Source organism: Natrix helvetica (assembly GCF_964273705.1).
Source record: "Natrix helvetica genome assembly, chromosome: 1".
Lineage (NCBI taxonomy): Eukaryota > Metazoa > Chordata > Lepidosauria > Squamata > Natricidae > Natrix > Natrix helvetica.
In genome coordinates, this window is record NC_138548.1 from 33068356 (window position 1) to 33092431 (window position 24076).

A 24076-nucleotide genomic window follows, 5' to 3' on the forward strand; every position below is an offset into this window, starting at 1 on the left:
TGCTTTATGGGCCATGGGAAGTGCTATTGTGACTGCAAATGGTTGTATGAAGGTACCTGTGTGGTCACTGTTTAAAGAAATTCATAGATGAAAGGCAATGCAAATTACACATAGTAGTTTGTATTGTGTAAATCTATTTCTGTATTTCAATTGTTGTCATCTGTTTTGTTTCATTCCCATTGTGTTCTTTTTGTATCAGGATCTGTTAAAAAGGGAAAGGATCAAAATACAGAACGGAGTTTTTTCCTCAGAATGAAATGTACACTGACCAGCAGAGGTAGAACTGTGAATATAAAATCAGCCACGTGGAAGGTAAAATTACCTTAAGCTCTGAAAGAAGTGTATAAATAAATGTTTCCAAGAGCATTTGAAGAACATATGTATTATAAGATGCTCCCTTGGCATCTCACATTGTTTGGATGCTCTATATTTTAAAGCTTTTTTTTTTTTAGTCACATTCTAGGCTGCATTCGTCTGTTCTGCAATTATAATGGCATTTTAAAGTGCTCTAAGTTAAGAGCAAAATTTCTTATAGTCTAGAATTTTGTTCAATGTTGGGACTAAATGAGGCACACTGTTCCCTGTTGCTACAGATGTTCATCCACAGAGAACAATGGTGCTTGAAACAAACCTTTTCTCAATGTTCATGTTGGGGCACAGAAATATGGGGGATGATAATCCATAGAGCTACCAGAAATCCAGTCTACAGGGGGGAAAACCCCAGAATGACATGGTTGCAACGGTCAGCCGATTATGCTGCAGAAATTATACTTTTTGCAGTTGTTAAGCATTATTATATCATTTTACTTATGTAGTCTGAAGTGGTAAGATTTCCAATCCAGTGCTCATCCAGCCTGAATAAAATAGAATACTTGATGTTATGTTTAAAGATTAAATAGAGTAGCTTTTTCTTCAATATCTTTAAGTAGTTAAGAAACCATGATGGCTATGAATGATGAGACGTTTCACTGAAAAGTAGCATTGTGTGAAATATTTTTGAAAACACGATAGTACATAAACGTTTTGGGACTGGTTTGTTTTGTTGTGTTGTTCAAGAACTTAAATCTAATATTTTAAGCATATTAAAATAATTTGAAGGATGGAGAGAGAGTCACAGTGTCAAATCTGTGAGAAAAATCTATGTGTTTTACATTAAAGGTTTCCTGATGACGCTTGGGGAGTTTCCCAGCGATCTGGAGGGCGACTCTGTTGAGCGCTTTGTTGACCTCTGGAATACGGTGGCGGCCAGGGCATTCCTCGGCAGCATTTACCCCTGAGCAGCCTCTTTCCCCTCTCCCTTCCCCTCCTCCTCCCCCAAATCAACCCCTCACAGCTCCTTGATTCATTGAGGAGCTCCAGGAAATGAAGGAAGTGAAGAACCGTCTAGAATGATGCTGGTGAAAAAACAAGAAGCGAATGTGACCGGACACGAGTAGGAGCCCAGATTCGAGCCTACTCTGTGGCGATAAGGGCAGTGAAGCATAATTAACTTTCCCTCCCTTATTGCGTCTGCGGAATGTTGGCCAACTACACTGTTCAGAGTGTCCTGGACCCCTTGGGAAAGAATGGAAAGGAAGATCCAGTTTATGTAAGTTGTGATCATCTGGCCAAGCATTTCGTGGATAAAATCTCTCACATTCACTCTGAATCACAAATTGGATGGACAGAATCCACTGAGATGATAGAGGTGATGTCTTGTGCGGTACCTGGGAGATTGTGATTTTGACGAAGTAAAGTCCTCTGCGGCCTGGAATTTGGATTCTGGCTGCAGACAGCAGTTTGTTAAGGGATGGGGAAGTAACAGAAGATACACTGGTCTGTCCTCTAGCGAAGAGGCCAGGCCTGGATCCAGCGAGATTGGACAACAGCAGCCTTATCATTCACCTTGTTTGTTCTCAGGGATTAAAATGATGGGGTTATAGTTGAAGAGGACTCTGGAGAATATGAATTATCTAGACACCTCACAGTCTAAATCTGGATGGAGAAAAACAGACTCAACCCAACCTAGGCATGATTGAATAGACTTTTTTGGTTCTTGATGTAGTCTGTTTCTCAGAAAAGAGTAGGGCCACAATCTGGGGCTCTTCCTGAACTCTTATTACACATTACACTTCAGCTGTGGGAGCTGCATTGGTTGCTAGTAGGTTTCTGAGTTCAATTCAAGCTGCTTGTCACTGCATATAAAGTACTGTATGGTGCAGGGCCTGGACGTCTTAGACCCCAGTGTTCCCCAATAGTTTCTGCACTTTCTACATGGAAAGATAGGAAGCATCTGCTAAGCATCCTTAGCTACTAAGGGGGTATGGCAGGAGGGGAGGGTGTTCTCTGTAAGAGCTCCCCTTTAGTTTGCCCCCACCCTCATGGCCTTCCACGAAGCAGATGAAAATCTGGCTCTTCCCAATGGCCTTTGAGAGAATTAATTATAACTATTGGCACCATACCAAACAAATATTAGCTCATTAATTTTAAGTTGTGGAAATAGATTTTGGATTTTGTAAGTTTTAATTAATTATAATATTGATTAACCAACTAGAATATATTAGGTTTCATAAACTGATAAATCTCATTAACAAATTAATTAACCTGGGATGAAATAGTTCATAGACATTGGTATGCTTTATGTATATTACAAACCCTCAACCTCACCCCAGTGCAAAAATTGTCTTCCTTACTCAGTCGTACATCTACAAGAGAGAAAACCGGAGCAACATGGATCTTTTTCTGTTGATTTGAGTTCTTTGCACAATATATAGGCAACCAGACCAAAACTATATAGCTCTGAACTTCATTTCGGCATTTGTTTTAAACAATTAAAATAGTTTTCAGTGAAACCTATTTGCTACTGCTGGCAGACATAATGGCTAATTTCACTTAGCTTCTTTAATATTTGAAGATGAAACAATCATCCTTTAGTGCTGCAGACTAATGATGCAAATGTAGGTCCAGAAAGAAAGGGAAAGGGGAGTGCTCTATTGGCTGTAGTGAGGAACAAGCTTCTGTTGGCTACTTTTGCCCAAACTCATCCCCAATTCAGCCGCCAGTTAAAGAAATGACTTTGTAATATGAATAAATGGTGTTTGAGATTGCTTCAGTGTTTTATGTATCAGGTCGCAGATAAACAAAATGTTTTCTTTCTTTTTAACACTCAGGTACTTCATTGTACAGGTCATATTCGCGTTTTTGAGAATTGCAACAATCCGACTGTGTGCGGCTATAAAAAGCCTCCCATGACGTGTTTGGTATTAATTTGTGAGCCTATACCTCATCCGTCAAATATTGAAGTCCCATTGGATAGTAAAACGTTCCTCAGCCGCCATAGCCTTGACATGAAATTTTCCTATTGTGATGAAAGGTAAAGCCTCTAGGCAGCAATGCCAATGCATACCTCATTCTCCTCCACTTCCAAAATGGGATTCCCTTTGAGTTGTTATACTCATCTGTTTGCCGATGGCCTGCTGTGCCATTTTACTGTACTGTGCATTTATTTGTTAAAAGTTGAGGAAGAGAATTATGATGTTGTAAATGATGATGCAAATTCATGTGCATCCTTCTGAAAATTCAGTTTTGTAATTTTCAATTCTCACCAACGAAGATGCAAAAGGATTTTTATTCTGCTTCTCATTTTCCAAAATGTTTTTAAAGATCATGTTTTAAATTTTTCCAGTTTTTAACCAAATTATTGGAAAAAAATTATTTCATTAGCTGGCATACGTTAAAGCTAAAGCAACAGTTACATTATGGTTATGGTTTCATTTTAGAAAAAAACCACTTCTGCTTTCTCTTGAGTTCTGTGGTGTTTCATTTCCTTGCTCTGTGTAACACTGCCATCAAGTGGCTGAAATAATTTTAAATTTGGCATTCCCCAGTCTGGTGTTCTTTAGAGGTGGTGGACCACTTCTCCAACCTCGAGCAACAGTATTAGGCATGCTAGCTTGGAACAATAGGACTTACTCTTCAGCACATCTGGAGGCACCTGATTGGGGAACGGAACTAATAAGACAAAAAGATGGTATTCTTATATAGGAAAAGTATAATGTATAATTGGTGTAATGCTGAAATATTTTTTGTTTTTGTGCTTATGGTTTTTTTTCTTTGAGATAAGCAACAGTCCTCAAACCTTTATCTCTCTAATTAATTTTGTCTCTGAGCACAGGTCATATTGTAGCTACTAGTAAAGCTTGCATTGTGATCTGTGTTTGTCTAATTAATGCAATGTTTACTTCCATTTCATTCTGTGTTATTTCCATTGGAATTTTATTTATAACATCTCTCCATGCACTTGGGAAGAAGCATATTTTAAATCATTAAATGACACGATTCTATTGATCCCCAAAATGCAAAATAAAGCCAGTATGTAAATATTTTTTAATTTTGATTTTTTTTTCTAAGTTGCTTTGAATCAAGCAAAATCGCTAAATCGTGATCGTTCTAGCTTATTTTGGCTCCAAGCTGAGGTAATGTTATAGTTACTAGTGAAGCTTCTATTATGCTTTTTGTTTTATTTGAAACAGATAATAAATTGCAATAGTTTTTTTTCAATAAACTTTCAAATAAACTGTACACGTAATCTTTAAAGATATCATAAATTTATTTTTTTTCCTTTCCTTTTGCCTAAAGGATTACAGAACTAATAGGATATGATCCTGAAGAACTCCTGGGGCGTTCTGTATATGAATATTATCATGCACTGGACTCTGATCATCTGACCAAAACACATCATGACAGTAAGTTGATGAAGGCAGGACAGTTGCATGCTATTCAGGTTTCATTAACATATTCTGTGCTATTTATCATAGATCTTGTACACATTATGCCAGTGTTATGTCAGATTCTGTGTATGCTATTGTGCAATTCTAAGCAATTCAAAAGCTCTGAATCTTTTGAGAGGCTGATGAGTATATTTCAAATGTTGGAGAGCTAATCTTGGGCACAGATTTGCTGCCATAAAGAAATGGCAAATTTATAAGTGACTAATTGTAAAACAGCAATGCAGTTGCTGTCATTCTTTGCTAGATGGATGTAATTTGCCCAGTAACTGAAGAGGTAGAGGAAATGTCTGAGTCACAAATACCTAATTATCTATTTGTGACCATGTATATCAACTTTATTAAATGCAAACTGGTAATGCTCACAATGGTCCCTCAGCATATTACTCTGATTCATAAATACGCAGACCTAGGAAAAGGTCACACTAGAAACAAGCCATGTAATTATTCTCAAAAATAGTCAAGAACAAAGCATATATGTGGACATGGTGAATCAAAACTCCTATATTCCTTTGCCATCTCTTTTAGCTTACTCAGATGCCCTACATTGTTCCCGGCTCCCATCACCATTTAATTTTTAAAAAACAATTATTTATTTATTATTGTTAAAAATATGACTGCCCAGGTCAGGGTGAATCCAGCCAGCTTGCAAAAATAAAACCTGAATATAAACCCCAATAAGCACCAATCCCCATATTAATATTGAAAATATTAATGTTAAAAAACATAGTTGGGAATAAAGATGTTTTAAGAGGCTGGAACTTTATTTTGCAGTATTCTGGCCACCTATTATTTTCATTGAAAAGAATTGCTTTAAAAAATGACACGGCCAATTAGAGTTGAGTGAATGTCTGGCAACCTATTGGGCAACCCAGTCTTCAGTATATACATAATTTGGGTCTCTTTCTTCTTCCAGTGTTTGCCAAAGGGCAAGTCACCACCGGACAATATCGAATGCTTGCCAAGCAAGGGGGCTATGTCTGGGTAGAAACTCAAGCAACTGTTATATACAATACTAAGAATTCTCAACCACAATGTATAGTGTGTGTGAACTATGTCTTGAGGTAAGTTTTGTCTGTAAATGCTATTGGAGGGGGGGGGGGAGTGCAAATACTGTATTTTTCGGACTATAAGATGCACCGGAGTGTAAAACGCACCAAGATTTTGAAGAGGCAAATTTTAAAAAAACATTTTACACCCTGCAGACCTCCCCAAAACGGGTCCGTTTTTTGTCAAAAAAAGGGCGTGCCTTAAGGAGGCTTTATACTTCGAGAACCTGCATCAGAGTGTGATAATGGATGCAGTTATCGCAACAAATAAGAGTCTGCAGGTGTGCCACTCATAGGTTTTCTTTCTCCAGTACATGTATAGAATTTCTTGGCTTTTTCTAAAGCCAGCTTGAACCGTTGACATGTCCCTTTCCATGTTGGGTTCTAATCTGTATTGAATATCCTAAACATTTGCTTGTGTGCAAAGTTAAAAACATTGTGTAATATTTTGTGCATTATGTTAAGTCTCCTTTCTTTGGTACTTGTATATGAATTGACCTCTTCCCATTTTTGGTCCCTGTCATTCTCCAAACTAGATGGTTAGAACCTTTGCCTGAAATGTTGAATTTTCTGGATTAATACATTTTTCAACTACCGTATTTTTTGGAGTATAACATGCAACTTTTTCCCTCAAAAAAGAGGCTGAAAATCTGGGCGTGTCTTATACACTGAATACAGCATTTCTTGCCTCCCGAAATCCCACCCCCTTCACCAAAATGGCCGTGCAGAAGCTTTAGGAGGCTTGTAGAGTGCTCCTGGGGACTGGGGAGGGCAGAAACGAAGGAAAATGGGGCATTTTATGCTCAATTTTGCCTCCCCCAGCCCCCAAGAGCACTCTATAAGCCTCCTAAAGGCTATGCATGCTCCTTTTTTGACAGAAAAACAGGCTGTTTTTTGCTCGTTTGGGGGGGGGAGGCTCCACACCCCAGGAGCACTCTCAAGCCTCCTAAAGGCTATTCATGCCCCCTTTTTTAAAAAAACAACGGGCCTGTTTTGGCGAAAAACGGGCCATTTCTGGGAGGTCTGCAGAGTGCAAAAAAATTTTTTTAATTTGCCTCTTCAAAACTTTGGCGCATCTTATACTCCAGTGCATCTTAAACTCCGAAAAATACAGTACATTCTCACATTTATATTTTTGATTTTGACTCTTTTCAGGCTATTAATGGTGCACATTTCCCATTTTTTATAAGTTTGTGTACATGAACATATGCAATTGAATTCATGCCTATTCCCAAAGGAATGTTATGTTATTATTTTAAAAATGCATCTACAGAGTTATGCAGTTAGCCACAAAAGAAAAAAGAAAAACAATAGCAGAATCATTTTCTAGTGGACAGTTTGTTCATTACTATTTCCCTACAATATATAATTATGAAACATTTTTAGAAGTTATTTTAGGGTGCAAAGTGGTGGTAAAACCTAATAGTTTTGGATATTCCACCATCTATATTTACATCCAGAATTTTCTTCAGTAAGCAGACTATGATAAGTGCTCAAGGGCCCCGTTGCCTTGACAGAGCAGTATAAGCCCCAAATATATTACATATATGTTTCTTATGCAATAGACGTACATTGTAAATAAATGTGCATTATGCAGCTCTCAACATCTCTTTTATCCTCTCTGTCTTTATTCTTTTGCAGTGGAATTGTTCAGCGGGACTTGGTTTTTTCACTTCAGCAAACAGAGTGTATGTTGAAACCAGTGGATTCTCCTGAGATGGGAGTGGGGAAAGAACTCAACAAGAGTGATCTGGAAGATAGCAGCAGCCTCTTTGAGAAACTTAAGAAGGAACCTGATGCATTAGTCTATCTTGCTCCTGCTGCTGGAGATACCATCATTGCACTAGATTTCGACAACGATGGTGTGTGTATATTTAATCAAATATGTAAAGAAAAGGGCTAATTATCTATAAATGCTGACCATTAGAATTTCTTATAGAGATGTTCTTGGCATATACGGAATCATAATAAGGCTCTTAAATGGCGCCTCAATATTTCTTTGTTTGATGATGTCTTTTTAAAAAATTTTGTAGAGCCAGATGAACAACACCCATCTGATGACGTTCCTTTGTATAATGATGTAATGCTCCCCTCATCCAGTGAGAAACTGCAGAATATAAATTTGGCAATGTCCCCACTATCTGCTTCTGAAACAACAACAAAGCCCCTCTGTAGCAGTGCTGATCCAGCACTCAATAGAGAGGTGGTGGCCAAACTGGAACCCAGCACGGAGCCCTTAGATCTTACTTTCTCCAGCCGCCGGACCCAAGATCAACCAGCTACTCCTTCTGATGGAAGCACTAGCCAAAGCTCACCTGAGGTTTGTGATTTAATAATCTTTTGCAGCTTTACATTGTTTCTGTATTCAATTTTATGCACCATCGACCATTGTATGAGGTCATTTTGCTAGGAAACACCAGAAGAGGATAGTAGGGAGAAAATAAAAACTGGTTGAATCTTTGCTAGTGAACTCTGTGCTGCGTGAGAATTCCGACTAGAAACCTTTTATTAGAAATAATAAAACTATTATTTCACATTGTTCTTTTCCAAACAGTATAGTAACAGTTTTAAATTGTTTTGCTCAGCTAAAGATTAAAACAATTCATTTCCCTCCTCCTTTTGATTCGTTTGTTGACAGTTAAGAATTATTTTGAGATACAGAATTTGCATTTGACCATTTGCTTTTATTAGTATAGCCTTGTTTCCTAAGCCTTAAGAATGTTTTTAAATACAAATTTAAAATGTGAGGAGCTATGCGTCAAAATGATTGTGTGACCTTTATTATTCCAATCTATATATCTTTTGGGCCTCATCCTAATTATAGGAGCTTAGTGATTTAAAATTTCAATGAATAGACTTTTTTTCCATGACATTGGATTCATTATGATAGTGCACTTAAAATTTGGTCTCATTTTACTGAATAAAGTTGCTGATTATTTTTACAGCCTAATAGTCCTCCAAATGATTATTGCTTCAGCGTGGATAATGAGATATCAAGTGAGTTCAAGCTGGAATTGGTGGAAAAGCTCTTTGCAATAGACCCAGAATCAAAAAATCCATTTTCAATGCAGGTGAGCACATTAATTAAAACTTTTGGTTCATTCTATTTTAATATGTATACTTTCATGATGTGTTACAGTGCTTATTGTAATTTTTCAAATACCGAGGTAGAATACAAAGTTCATTACTATCTGACTAGATATAGGTGAGTGGGTGAGGGAATCGGCAAGATGGGTGGCACACTAGATGGATGGATGGATGGATGGATGTAATTTAGCTCTGCTGTAACTTCAAGTGGTTGCTGACTGAATTGTCATAAGTCAAAGACCACCTGCAATATCCATTTCTGAGGAATCAAAATACCGTATTTTTCGGAGTATAAGATGCACTGGAGTATAAGACACACCAAGGTTTTGAAGAGGCAAATAAAAAAGCAGGTAGGTAGATAGAGGGATATAGAGAAAGAGAGACAAATACAGTAGGTAGGTAGGGAGAGAGTGAGAGTAGTTAGGTAGATAAAGGAATAGAGAGAGAGAGAGAAATACAGTAGATAGGTAGGGAGAGAGAGAGAGTAGGGAGGGAGGGAGATCTTTCCAGGTGTATTTATCCATGGCCTGGAGTAGGAAATCGCTGACAATCTGCAGCACCTAAGACTTTGTTACTGTTGGCATAGCACTTGATCAATCTAATTCACATCAATCACACTTAACTAAAGAGCTTCCAAAAGGGGGAAAAAAGTTTTTGCACTCTGCAAACCTCCCCCAAACGCCCTGCTTTTTGTGAAAACGGGCCCGTTTTTGTTTAAAAGGCATGAATAGCCTTTGGGGGACTTGAAGAGTGCTTCTGGGGGGTGGGGCCAAAAACGAGTAAGAAATGGCCCATTTTTCACAAAATCGGGCTTGTTTTTTGTCAAGAAAATTGCCTGCATAGCCTTATGGAGGCTTATAGAGCGCTCCTGGGGGGGGGGGCGGGGGGGATTGAGCAAAAGACGGTCTGTTTTTTGCTCGTTTCTGCCCTCCCCAGCCCCCAGGAGCTCTCTGAAAGCCTCCTTCAACTTATGCACGGTCATTTTGGTGAAGGGGCGAGGCTTCAGGAGGCAAAAAATGCTATATTCGATGTATAAGACACACCCAGATTTTCAGCCTCTTTTTTGAGGAAAAAAGGTCCGTCTTATACTCCGAAAAATATGGTACTTTGACTAAAGTGATTGTAGTCTGAAAACCTCAGATGGTTTGTGTAGCACTTCAGATTTGTTCTCTAAAAAGATGCTTCTGAGTGCATGGCAGTCACCATGTACTTCTTATTTTCAGGATTTTCTGGCAATTCAGGAAAGGGCATGGCTACTATAAACTGTTATAGACAGGTAGTATATTTGTGCAACTCTGTGTTCTAGAACACCTGCTGGGGAAATAATTTGAAATGCCGCAGAATCCTAGTGTCTGCATGTTGTTTATAAAGATTATTTCTGGAACCCTCACATAGATAATACCTATATAAAGGAAGGATAAGGCCATTTTATCAGTCTAATGTAGCTGAACCCTATAAAACCCCCAAAATTACATTGCTCACCATCTCCATTTCAGTAGCCTTCCTAGCTAAGCCTTTTGGAAGCAGGAGGAAAAGGAGGGTTGATAGATTCTTGGAAGCTGAGAGGCTTGATAGCAGTTTAATCACAATCCTATGTCAGATTGTGCAATTATGTCATCATCATCTTCTTTCAGGAAACAGATTTAGATTTGGAAATGTTGGCACCTTATATACCCATGGACGATGATTTCCAGTTGCGCACCTTCGACCAGCTTTCTCCACTGGAGGGCAATACTGCAAGTTCTTCTTCTAATGTGACTCCTGTGACAGGGTTTCAGCAAACTCCAGTGCAGTCATCGGCCACTGACACGATAAAATCCACGACAATCAAACATGAAACTGCTCCGAAGATGCTTGTAACGCCTGCCCCTATTAACCCAAAAGTACTCACAGATCCTGCTCCCATAATCAGTGCCCCGGCATCACCTTATTATGCTAAGAATCAAAGTCGGACTTCCTCTCCAGTCAGAACCGGAAAAGGCACAATAGATCCGACAGACCAAATAAGTACAGGAGCACCGGACTTGTTGACGGTCACTTTTGGTAGCAGGTAAATGGGGTTATCTGTCAGATCTTAAAGGTGATCTATATTCTTAAACACAGAAAGGTGAATGAACTTGTGGATAGCCGTGCTTGCAGGCACTAGTAAGTTCACTGATCCTACTTGTCTTTTAGAGTTTGTCTTATTAAAAAATAAGGGCAAACCACTAACTTTTAGGCTGGAAACTATTTCTAGAAAAGTCTTTCTGAGGATCGAGAAAGGCTTTTCTGGAAATAGTTCTCAGCCTAAATGCTGAATTACTGGGGAGGAGATTAATTTATTTTTGTTAAAAATGTATCTTGCTATTGGCTTTGACAACTAATTTGTAAACAAGAAAATCTCCTCTGATACAGGTAGTCCTCAGTTAAGGATCCTTATTGGGACAGGAGTTTCCATTGCTAAGTGATGTTGAGACTCTAGAAAGAGTGCAGAGAAGAGCAACAAAGATCTTTAGGGAACCAGAGGCTAGAACATACGAAGAACGATTGCGGGAATTGGTATGTCTAGTTTAATTAAAAGAAGGACTAGGGATGATATGATACCAATGTTCCAGTATCTGAGGGGCTGCCACAAAGAAGAGGGGGTCGACCTATTCTCCAAAGCACCAAAGGGCGAAAAACCAGCCCTACAGGCAAACCAGAAGTTCAGGAACTGACTTCCGGTTTGCTCGTAGGACTATTTTTTTACCCTCCGGAGCCTTCAGGGAAGCCTCCTGAAGGCTCCGGAGGTCAAACATCAGCCCTACGAGGAACCCGGAAGTTCAAGAATGATTACTTCCGGTTTGTCCGTAGGGCTGATTTTCAACCTCAGGAGGCTTCCCTGAAGTCTCCGGAGGGTAAAAAAATAGTCCTACGAGCAAACCGGAAGTGACCGTAGGTCCGTTTTTTGCCCTCCGGAGCCTTCAGGGAAGCCGCCTGAAGGCTTTGGAGGTCAAAAATCAGGCCTCCGGAGAAACCAGAGGTCCCCATTCCCGAACTTCTGGGTTCCCCGTAGGTCTGTTTTTTGCACTCCGGAGGCTTCAGGGAAGTTGCTGAGGCATCTGGCGGGGGTGGGGGGAGAGGCTGTTTTCACCCTCCCCAGGCTCCTAGAAAGCCTTTGGAGCCTGGAGAAGGTGAAAAAAAACCACAGCAAAAGTGGGAGGGGTCATTGATTGCGCGCACGCTGAGGGGGATGCACACATAGCATTATGGGTGTGGCATGTCAGCGCACGACCGCCCTGTGCTCCCTCTGCTTTTCGCACGGCAGCCAAAAAAGGTTTGCCATCATTGGTATAGGATTTCTTGCTTGAACAGGGAGTTGGACTCAAAGATTTTTAAGTTCCTTTCCAACTTTGTCATTTTGTTATTCAGTCATTATGCAAAACATTAAATGACCATACAACTTAGCAACAACACTTCCAGTAATCCTGGTTGGGATCATTAACCAAGGATCTCACACTTCTATGTGCTATACTAGGGTATGCTTCTGTTTCCCACCCACCTATTTTCCTACACCTATACCCTTTTGGCTCTCTTGCACTCCCCTTTATACTCCTTCTCTGTTGCCTTCACTGTCTTCTTCCTCCCACTTCTGACAAAGTTACACTTGGCCTGGCCCTTCATGAGCAGCTGCTGGCTGCAAGTACCTTGTCAGCAGTGGGAAGAAGATGGCAAAGGTCGGCAAGGGGAAAAAGGTAGCAGATTGCACAGCAGCATGAGTGCAGAAGGCAGGGCGGCAGGGGCAGTGAATGGAGGGTGGCCAAAAAACAAAGATAGGGGAAAATAGGTATGTGGGGGGAGATGGAAGTGCATGCTTTGACTGGATGGTGGGGAATGGAAGGATTTTTTTTTAATAATTATTTTTTATTTTCAAAACAAACACAACACATCTTCCTTCTTTACATTCTATAGAAAGTGTATCAGTTGGTTACAAAAGACTTTCGTGCATCTCTTCCACAGCCATCAAGCATAATTCATATTAACTCAAGTATTTTAACTCAGATATTTATACATGTCACCATCATCATACCTCCATTTTCATTTGACTATAATTGTTTAAACGCCCTTCATCATAAAATATAGCAAGATTTAATACATAACCACATACTGGTTATTTATTTATCAGCACAAATACAACACACCACACACACACACACACACACATGTTATCATTATCCCTCCTTTATTTGATTATATCCTGTATCATAACATTCCCCCCCCCCCCAATAATCAAGACTTAACTGAATCTTAGTTCTTTTTTTATTAACCTTTATATATAATCAAAAAGGATTTCTAATCTTCTTTTCATGGGTACCATTCAATATTCATATCCAATTATTACTTAGCATAACACTACACATTGTATACATTATTACCACTATAACTTTAACCAGTTTTAAATTATACACTGCCATCTATCAACCTGTATCTTTGCAGTAGCAAAACAGTCTCATTCTTCTGCCATTTGTGGTGTCAGTCTTCTAATCATCTCCTTAATCAAATTTGTATGGATTCCTCTTAACAACTCCTTGCTTATAAAGTCTCTCATGTAATTTTGATGCCCTTCTTCTGTTTCCTTAATCAGCTTATCTGTGATTGTCAATAGTGTTATCAATGATGTTGCTAATAAAATCTCTCTCTTTAAATCCATAAATTCTTTTGTTTTTTCTTCTTCTGTATCTTGCCATCTGGGGTAGAGTTCCCCTCCATTTAATTCCTCTTTCAGTATTCCACTCTTTCCATTTCCAGAAACAAACCAATCACCATAAATATCAGCAAATTTAATTTCTTTATGGTCATTTTCCTCTTTGGTTTTTAGGATTTTAACCTCCACTTTTTCCACTTGATAAACATCTCCAACTTCTTCATCATATTTTACTGTTAGATGCTCCAAGTCTTCCAACTTCTTCTCTGTCCTCTCAAATGTGTTTGATAATTTTTGAATTTCTAAGAATATCTTTTTCAGACTTAAAGTTTCTTTCTGCTGTTGAAATCGTGCCATTATCTCCAGCTAACAAACACTGCTGCTCTAGCTTGGAAGGTTTTTACAAGATTAAGCATAGATTCACAATAAAGTTTTATTTTCACTATTCTCTGGTTGAAGATATACTTTAAAGGAACATCTGTATGCTTTTCTTCTTATCACTCTCTATAAACAAGCAGTGAAACCTTGGAGTGCTAAGCCAGGATAATCAGTAAGAAAAGTAAAAGTGTTTTGTTTCCAATACACAAACATCCAGCCTCCGAGTAGCAGTGTTATTGTTGCAATTTTCTTTGAAATACAAAAAAGATACAAAAAGAAACACATTTTTAAAAAGTCCAATTTTTGAATGAGTTAGAAAAACACCCACAGTAATGAAAGAGGAGAATTTTAGTCCATAGGTTACAAAGAATAATAAAAGAAAAAAAATAGAAGAAAACTTAATCCATTCGTTTTAAAAGGCTTGCCTAAATTCCATCCATGAACATAGCATTTCAAAAGTAAGATAACCCACTGTCCAAAATTCCATTCCAACCTTAATTCCGCCACTTATTTCTTCTGTTTTCCAATTTAAATTAATTTTAAGTTTTTTATAAGCAGTCTCTCTTAAAACGGTAAAAATTTCTCACCAGCTGGAAACACTTTCTCTTTCCGTATCCTTCCGTTTTGAAGCCGCCCCGACTTCATCAGCCTTGGCTGGATTTTTTGTCACCGGTTTGAAGAACTTCTCTTGCATTGATCAGCGACTTTGTGATGTCCCTGAGATCAGCAAGATGCATTCTTCCTGTTCACCATCTCTGTGGGACAGTTTAGGTTTGATTGGACCATCCAGCGACTAAAGTATTGGCCGCGGTCTCGGAGCATCGAGACCGCATGTCCGTATTGTCGCGATATTGGCTCCTCCCCCCGGGAATGGAATGGAAGGATTTATATTCCTTGCAGACAACTGGCCATTTGCAATCTTTTAGCAAGTCGTTAAGGCCACTTGGAGGTTTATCTGTGTCAGGGTCACCTAAATGGTGCAAAGTGTTGAAAGGACTCTGTGGTATACTGAAGATAGATGATGTTGTATCCCAGATGATGGTGTATCCCTCCCCCTCTGTTGAGGGAGGGTTGTTCAGTTTTGACATAGATGGCCTCTATGAGTTTGAAAGTCCTAAGTCCACTCCATCAAGCCCACATAAAATGCACATACATACACCTTGAGCTGAAAATTTCAGTCCTTTTCATTTAAGGATTCATCAGCAGTGTGTTCCAAGGACAGAAGGACAGTACAATTCCTGGCTGAAAAGAATTTCTCACATCTGGCCTAAACCCTGATGAGCTAATATTATTACAAAAGAAAAGAGTCTAGATTTTATTCTATCGAATTATTCATAAATTTAGTTTTAATTTATCTGGAAGACTTGTTAACCCTCTGGTTTTATATTCCACACTAGATCAACTGAAGTGAAGGAAGACATCAATCCAAGGATAATAGCTCTTCATAATATTCAGAGGAAACGAAAAATGGAGCAGGACGGCTTGCTTTTCCAGGCAGTAGGAATTGTACGTTTTTAAAGGATTCTCTCCTCCTTTCTTTTAATGTTGGGTATTGCATCTTTAAAAATGTATTTTTCTTGAGTCATCAGGTTGTTATTTCGCAAGAGCATTACAATTTTTAGCCCAGAGTTGTCAGCTGCATGAAAGGTCTGCTTAGCTCTAGTTTTCTACTTCTGCCCTTTAACAATATCTTTTATTACTTATGGCCTCAGAGTTGTAGACTACAACTATGTCCTTGATGTTTCAGCTAAACAGAGTGGGTCTTGTTTAATGGTGGGATAGGAGACCATCAGAACCTCTAAGGGTGTCGATGTGGAAGTAGGCAGGCTGTCTTGTTTTTTATGTTACATCCCATTTGTCACTGATCACAATAGGTTATACATACACACAAATGCACACTTAGTAGCTTAGTACAGTATGGTATTTTTTTATTCATAATGTAGTTTTATAATTTAGTTAACTGGCTTTTTCCATTTAGATTTTAAGTATTCTATTTTTTGTATTTAGTAATCTGCTATTTTATTTACTTCTTTTAGAACATATTTATGTATTTTAATTTGCACTCTGCAACTTCAAACAACAATCGTATAAAATTCTGATAGGTGATCCTACTACCAGTTCATCCAGGTCACTAGAGTAGGTTTGCTTTGCAAAAAGGGTACTGTTATATCCTCCCTTCAGAAGACAAATGGTAGTTTATCAGAATCTCTCTCTCTCTCTCTCTCTCTCTCTCTCTCTCTCTCTCTCTCTCTCATTCACTTACAAATCATAATCAGCAACAATAGTATACTTCAACTCATGAAAGAAATTATTCTACTCTATTGTTTTGTCAAAACTCACCTTGAATACTCTGTTCATTTATGAGCAAAATCATTTAAAAAATAATTCAGTGAAAGTGAAGCAGATTTGACAAAGTGAACAAAATTGAACAAGCAACTATAGACAGCCCCAGGAAGAGAAAAAGAAGATGGATTTGATTAGCTTTAAGAAAAGGCAAGATAGGACATGGACATATGGTTTGAATCTACTAGAAAACAGATTTTGCTTGAATGTTAAAAAAAAATGCAAGTGCAATTCAGTTATGCAATTAATCCCCTAGAAAAGTAGTATCCTTCCCTTTCAGATGTGTTCTAGATACATCTAGATAGTATCTAGAGCAGTGGTGTTAAACTCAAGGCCTATGGGCTGGATCTGGCCCACGTGGCGGGAGGGGGGGCTAGATCTGGCCCACGGGACCACCCTGGAAACAGCAAAGGACCTGCTTGCAGTGCCTCTGCCAGCAAAAATGAAGCTCACAATGGCTGTGCGCACACACACACACACAAGCTCTGTTTTTGCTGGCAGAGGGTTGCAGGAGGCCATCATTGCTGCAAATGGAAGTCAGGAGCCCATTTTGCTGGCAGGGTGCTTTGGTCACCACTGGCACCCCTGACATGACTGACATCAGGCTGGCCACACCCACCCCAGCCCCTACTCTCCAAGGTCAAACACAACCCTAATGTGGCCCTCAATGAAATCGAGTTTGACACCCCTGATCTAGAGATAGGTAGTCCTTGAGTTACAATTTACAGCATGCCCATTCATGTTGGAAGTTAAGGACAATGTCAAATGAAGTGCATAATTAATAACCTCCCTGTCTCTGCTTTTCTCAATGCGTTCATTAAACGAATGATAGAGCATGGGGTGATTCGTGTGGGGGAAAATGTGGGAGGCCTAGTGCAGACCTAGGCGCACCCAGGATTCCTCCCTGCTATTAGAGATCACGTTCGCTTCAGAACATCTGCTTTTAAATGAGTACATTTTTTTCATTTCAGTATTTTTGAGTAGAAGCTCTGGTTACATTTTTAAAAGTGTGTATATATTTTTAAGGGTACACTATTGGCACAATCGGGGCCTCCTGGAACAAATATATCACTTTGGAAACGTGTAAAAGGATGCAGATCAAATGGACAGAATGAGGTGGCGGAGAAGACTGTAATTTTATTACCGTCAGGTTAGTGTCTGTGTAATGCTAACATAATAAAAAATGTCAATCCCTTCTCCGTTTCTCATGTAAACTCCTTATATTATAAAATATTAAATTAATATTAATAAAAATTGAGGAGGGTATGAAGGCCCAAGCTATTAATATCGGGTTGGCTATTAGAGGAATTCTATTTTAATACATATATTGTGGAAAGGAATGAAATGGACTGGATCATAGGCTAAGGGGAACCTTGATAATGTGAAATTAACACTAACTAATATCCTTACAGCCAGCACCAATCAACACCAATCTACCAATCATGATACAGCCACACATCCAATCAATTCACTTATTGAAACAAAGCCAGCATCCTCACGCCACCACCAAGATTTATAGAAAGACGGCAGCTCCGGCCACGCTTTAAGCCCAAAACCCATCCTGAGGATGGCGAGTGAGACCTCACTGAAGCATTGCCAATACAATCTCAATCTTACACGGAAAAAGACCCGAATACAACGAGACCAGTATATACATTATCTAACCAATCATTCACACAGTGAGGAGAAAGGCTTTGTTCCACAAAATTGAATCATTCATTTAGCCTTGTTATCAGATACTCATAGCTAAATTCTCTCTAACAATGACAGGTAACATGTCTATTTATTCAGTTAGTTGCTCCAGAATGCTGTACAAATAACATTCATTTTCTTTTTCCTTGTAGATATAGCAAGTAAACTTCTAGGGCAGTCAATAGATGAGAAGGGACTGCCACAGCTTACCAGCTATGATTGTGAAGTCAATGCTCCTATACAAGGCAACCGAAACTTGTTACAAGGTGAAGAGTTGTTCAGAGCCCTGGATCAGATCAACTGAGCTTCTCTTCCTGCACCTCCCTCTTCATAATTGTTCTGATTTCTTGGACATTGGTGATTTACCACCTAAAAGCAGTGTATTTATATTTTCTATATCTGATTTTAGAAGCCTGGATACAAATACTGCACTAATTCAGTTAGTTTGTATCTGATCCCCTTTCTATTTTGGACAATTTCATACATAATGAGTTCGTTCTCTCTCTCTCTCTCTCTCTCCCTCCCTCCCTCTCTCTCTCTCTCTCTCTCTCTCTGCTAATGAATGCATTTTTGGTACATAAACAGTTCATGTCAGTTAAATTTAGAACATATTCATAATGACAGCTTTGAAGTAGGCACCTTTTCAAAAAGTATTTATTTTTTATTTTGACTAGGAGTTTTGTCACTGAAGAATTTTTATCTGATGATACATTGCCACAATAAATTTGTCTAAGCTTTCTATCATGTGGTTGTAGGCATACTTGAAGGCACATTGTGCTGTTATCTCTAATGTTTAAATAAATTTTTACTTTACTTTTTTTAAAAAAAAAGAAATATTGCTTTGCAGCAGTGCATATGTAGCCAGTCGCACAATCTATTTTCTTATGAAAATAAACAAAATACCAGCAGTTCCTCATGCAATATTGTGCATTTATACAACTAGTTTTTAATATGAACATTTTTCTTTTTTGTTTCTCTTTTATGTTAATTACATGTGAAATTATGTGGAAATTTTGGAGTAGTGCTATATTTTTGTTATGTTGTATTTCAAGATTCTCCTAAATACTGTGTTTTAATATTAAAGTTAATAATATAAATTGCATATGTGAGGCTAGCAACATCTGGAGACTTTCCGGTTAGGAAAAAAGATTATTGAAGTAGATAATGGGAATCTCATGCGAATATTTGTGGAACGGGCAGATAGAAGATTTGCCCCCCACCCCCTTCCTTTTGGATTTTTAAAAATTGGGCTACCTAAATAAGGTTGATCTTCAGACCCGTTGAAAATCATTTGTTTTCCTTTTTTAAGTTCTTATTTTTCTGCAAATGAATGAATTCACTGCCACAACACAGCCATTTTAGAAATGGTTTGCCAAAAGACGTCTTTTTCTAAAAAATAAAAAAAAGACATGGTCTTAGGGTCATCTGTGTTTAAAGGCAAGGTGTCTTCTAATAGTTTTCTGGGAGAGGGTTTTGTTTTCATACTTTGCTTATGAACTTTCTAGAAGCATCAGAGTAGGTTGGATGGACATTTGGTCTGATCCAGCAGGGCAGCTTGTTGTTATTTATATTAAAAAAAAATTCTTCCATTTGAAAAACAATCCATTTTTGATGTTGAAGTTTTTGACCAACTCAAAATTCTCCCTAGCTGATAGCTGTGAAAGTACATGCTAATACTAATACACCAACAACACCTTAAATGTTCCCATTACTTTGTTTAGTAGAGGTGATATTTCAGACAAAATCATATACCTTGTTGCTTTTTTAGTAAAGTTACCTAGTTTCGTCATTAAGTTGCTTGCTAATAATTCAGTATTTTGGATTTTAAGTACCTTGTTGCTATTAACATCAGACGTGCCCCCCCCCACTCCATTGAACATAGCTTTCAGTAATGCTGAATATACTTTAGATTTTTTTTTTAATTTAGGAAATAAGTCACAAAACATCTTTCTTTCTACATGCTGTACAGTAAATTCTACCTACTCATTCTTTTTTTTTCTTTTTGTGGTTGGATATGACACTAACTGTATTGTTTTATGACATCAATAAACTATGTGGACCAGGCCTGTAACAAAGGGTTGTATCTGCAGATGACAGTGAATTTCCAGTGTGTACTGTAATTTTTTTGCTCAGAAATCAAGCAATCATGCCATGAAAATTTTGATGAGCAGTATTGTAAGGGTGGGTGCTACAACTCTGATAAGCACATGTTCATCCCAGAATGTTAGAAAAATTCACAAGGCATACATGATTCTTACAGTGCAATCCTGAACATGTCTACTTCAACAGCATGCTGACAAATATGTGCCCATTCCCACCAGTAGTAGGTTGCCAATTATTTTACTACTGCTTTGGGCGTGTTCCTGCTCATGCTCATGATGTTTCTGCGCATGTGCAGAAGCATCCAGGTTGATGGGCAGAGCCTCCTGCCGCTGCTACTACCGGTTCGGCTGAACCGAGCTGAACCAGGAGCAACTTACCTCTGATTCCCACTCTGAAGCACCTTTTCAGTTTCTTAATTAAGGGGCTGGGGGAGATTATTGTAAAATTTTCAGGTGATAAAGAACTAGAAGGAATGTTTACTACAGTTAGTCTTTGACTTACAACAGTTCATTTGAAGAAGGCGTTGAACACAATGTAGCAATTAAAAGACATGATGAAAATTCCTTAATCTCACAATATATAAACAGACCCACCTGCAGTTTTAACTGGAAACAGCATTGTAGACAAATTAAATCCAAAATGCTAGAGAATCCCTGGAAGCTTGGCATTCAGATCTATCAACCATCAACGGACACATAGAAATAAACCGCATTTACACACCATTCAAATGACAATAAAAAAAACCTAGAAAGGAAACAGAACACATTCTCTTCAATAGCCTACATCCAGGTAAGCAGACAATCAAAAAATAAATCTCTATTCAAGGGAACTACCAAGGAGAAAACCCATAGCATCAATCCCAGCCCCAACATTAGCAGAGCAAGCTGTTGTATTTAAATGGGGAGCAAACCCCAAACTCATTAGCACTGATTATGCTACCTAGTTGGGTAATGAAACATCTGCAACAACCAACCAAGCTCAGAGAGCACCAAGGATTCTAACAGTTCAAACCTGAATTACATAAGTTCTCTCCTATTGGAAACTGTAAATGTATTTGTGGCCAGAAAACATTCGTTGTTAAGTTTTGTTTTGTTTTGTGAGGAATAAACCTAGGGTAGTTTGGGTGAAGCAAATTCCATATCCAAATTCTGATATTCATTTTGGATGTGAATATATACACTCACACAACATAGTGACAGACAAGCAAATGTAAAAACCTTTACTGCACCAATTGTGCTTACTGCTGGACACAGGCTTTGCTGCTATGACTTCTTCCTGTGCCATGTGTTTGGTTGCTGGCCCTTTTCTCTATGATGGCAAACCTATGGCACACATGCCCAAAGTGGCACGTGGAGCCATGTCGGATGTCATGCATGGTGTCACCCGTACCGTTTCTGGATTTCTGGCACATGTGTGCACACGATAATCAGCTGGCCTTTGTGTGTGCTGCAGTACCGGAAACCAGAAGAACTGTTCTGTTTTCCGGCATGAGCGTGTACATCGGCTGATCAATGCATGTGCATGCGTGGCAGTAACCGGAAGACTTGCTGACCAGCGCACATATGGATGCCGGAAACCAGAAGTTTCTTTTCCACTGTACACATGCCCCCTGGGCAGCTGCTCTTCCTGGTTGTGGCACAGCCAGGGGCGCACCCCACAAGGCGCTCCCTTTTTGGCACTTGGTGTCAGCCAGCCGACCGACCGGCCATCCGCACACTCCTTTTTCTGCACTCAGTGCTGAAAAGGTTCACCGTCACTGTTGTAAAGGCTACTTTATTTTCCCTGGATAACCCAAGAATAAGGAAGAGGACATGATCCATCTGCTAGGCCTACTATAGATTGAAGACTGATTCCTCCTGGGTGAGAACCAGAGGAGAATGGGAGTATGTGAATGGGAGCCCTCTATCAACTGGTGGGAGCAGCAGGCGATGGTTCCTGTATTAGTGAGTATTAGTAAGTGTGTGTTGCAATATGTGTGTGTTTTTAGTGGCCTGGGAGTTGGTGGCTAGGTATTCTGGTAATGCTGAGATAATGAAGCTAAGCCTTGGATGCTTGGCTTCCCTGATCAAGCATGGTTGCAGAAGACAGTAGGAGATTTCTAGTTTTGGGAATTGGGGGCTTGAATTTGGGTCTGGGGATGGTTATGGGAATGTAGGTGAGCCAGAATATTATGGTGGTGCTGAGCCTGGGAACCTGCTATTTCTAAGAAATGCAGGCTGTTAACTTACACTGGTTTTATGTTTCAGTTCCTTGGTTTCAGCCACAGATATTCAGTGACCCAGACTTTTGGCTGCTGCTGCTTTTAAATATTAACTTGTTTTTAATGTTATTTTACCTTCTGAAAAGAAAGCAGTATACAGTTTGATATAATAAGAATGTCTTACCCTGTATAATTTGTAAACAAGGTGGAACATATTTCTTTTTGAAATGATTTTACCTAGAAATCCCATCTTTATTTTTTAGTGAACTCACAAACCACCAATTAACAGAGAACAGAGGTATTGGTAGCTGTTCAGCATATTCTACAGCTACTAATCCATATAAATACCTGTTCCTCCATTATGCAGTGCTTCGTGGAGAGGGGGGCAATATAATAGGATCCTTGTAGTATGAACAGAAGCTGAATTAGGATGGGGATGGAGGGCAGTCAAATTATAAGACATGCAACTTGGTTCTATATCTTGTTAATCAAATCCAGGAAAAGAAGATGTTTCCCATCTTGAGTTGAAAATAATAATACGGTATGAGATCAAGCTTAAGAACAAATATATACAAAATCAGAATTGAGAATACAGCAACAAACAGCAAATTCCACCTCTGCGAAGAAGCTGAAGAAACAGTGAACCTTCTAGTTAGCTGCTGCAAGATTGCACAGACTGACTACAAACAACGGCATGACAAAATAGTAACAATAGTGCATTGGAATATCTGCAAAAAATACCATTTGCCTGCAAGTGACAATTGGTGAGATCACAAAATAGACAAAATAATGAATAATGGAGAAGCTGAAGTGTTTTGGGACTTTAGAATTTAAATAGACAACCACCTGCCATATAACATCCCAGAATTAACAATTGTAGATAAGAAAGACAAAAAAGTCTGGATTTTGGACGTGCTGAATCTGGAGCTAGCAGAATAGAAGAAAAAAGTAGAACCCAAGTGTGACAAAAGATGGCAAAGATAGTAGTAATAGGTTCCTTGGGTGCATCCCAAAACAACTAGAGCACCACTTGAACACCATCTGCATTAAAAAAAAACCACAAATCAATTACAAAAGGCAGCTTTACTCAGAATAGTTTACATCTTGTGACAATATCTTTAACAACAACATCTGCCTATCTCAGGTTCTTGGGAAGGACTCAATAGAATGGATGGATAAAAGGGGAAGGAGGAGGAGGAGGGAGGAGGAGGAGTAATGTTGGCGAACTGGGCTTATTTCTTGAAGATTTCCTTCAACTTTCAGAATGAATAACGATTAGTAGCTTTATGCCTCATGCAGTTATCTCCCACTTTTTATCAATTCTAGTCTTCCTAAAGTCACATATGTGCAGTTACTTAAAAAAAACACAAACCTTCCAATTTTCGGTACTTCATTATTATCAAAGCATTTCCAGTCCCCAAATCCATTATACTTACCCAGTTTGTCCAAAAAGTTATCTTAAATAATTCACCATCAGAACGTCTATTGGAATATGCTGTGGTGTGCTGTTCTAGTTTCAGCTGAGGATGCTTCTCCCGGATGCGGGAAGGAGATGCAAATGAGAGAATGTTCCGGATGCTCCCAGCCAATCCACTCAGTGGGGCTACGCCCACTGTACGTGCAGCTCAGCACTCTAGATAGAGCCAGGAGGTATTTCTCACCCTCCCCACCCTTCTTATAAGTATAATCTTTATTGTCATTGTACTTAAATACAACAACATTGGTTTCTCTGTATCAGAAAAGACAGCTCTTGTTTTTTTGGCAAGCAGCAATTGTACTGTATAGAATGAAATAG

The 24076-nt window shown here is 38.9% G+C and overlaps 1 protein-coding gene across 1 annotated transcript in view; it reads left to right on the forward strand.

The window, feature by feature from the left end:
* HIF1A (hypoxia inducible factor 1 subunit alpha) overlaps window positions 1–20079 on the forward strand; it is a 50961-nt gene extending 30882 nt beyond the window's left edge. Inside the window, exons 5-15 of the mRNA XM_081936207.1 lie at window positions 200–312; window positions 3150–3352; window positions 4618–4724; window positions 5683–5830; window positions 7457–7677; window positions 7849–8135; window positions 8761–8886; window positions 10537–10952; window positions 15341–15449; window positions 17313–17436; window positions 18131–20079. Coding sequence (XP_081792333.1) covers window positions 200–312; window positions 3150–3352; window positions 4618–4724; window positions 5683–5830; window positions 7457–7677; window positions 7849–8135; window positions 8761–8886; window positions 10537–10952; window positions 15341–15449; window positions 17313–17436; window positions 18131–18282 — 2006 coding nt within the window. The 3' untranslated portion in view covers window positions 18283–20079. The remainder of the gene's footprint in view (window positions 1–199; window positions 313–3149; window positions 3353–4617; window positions 4725–5682; window positions 5831–7456; window positions 7678–7848; window positions 8136–8760; window positions 8887–10536; window positions 10953–15340; window positions 15450–17312; window positions 17437–18130) is intronic.
* Window positions 20080–24076: the final 3997 nt, after the last annotated feature.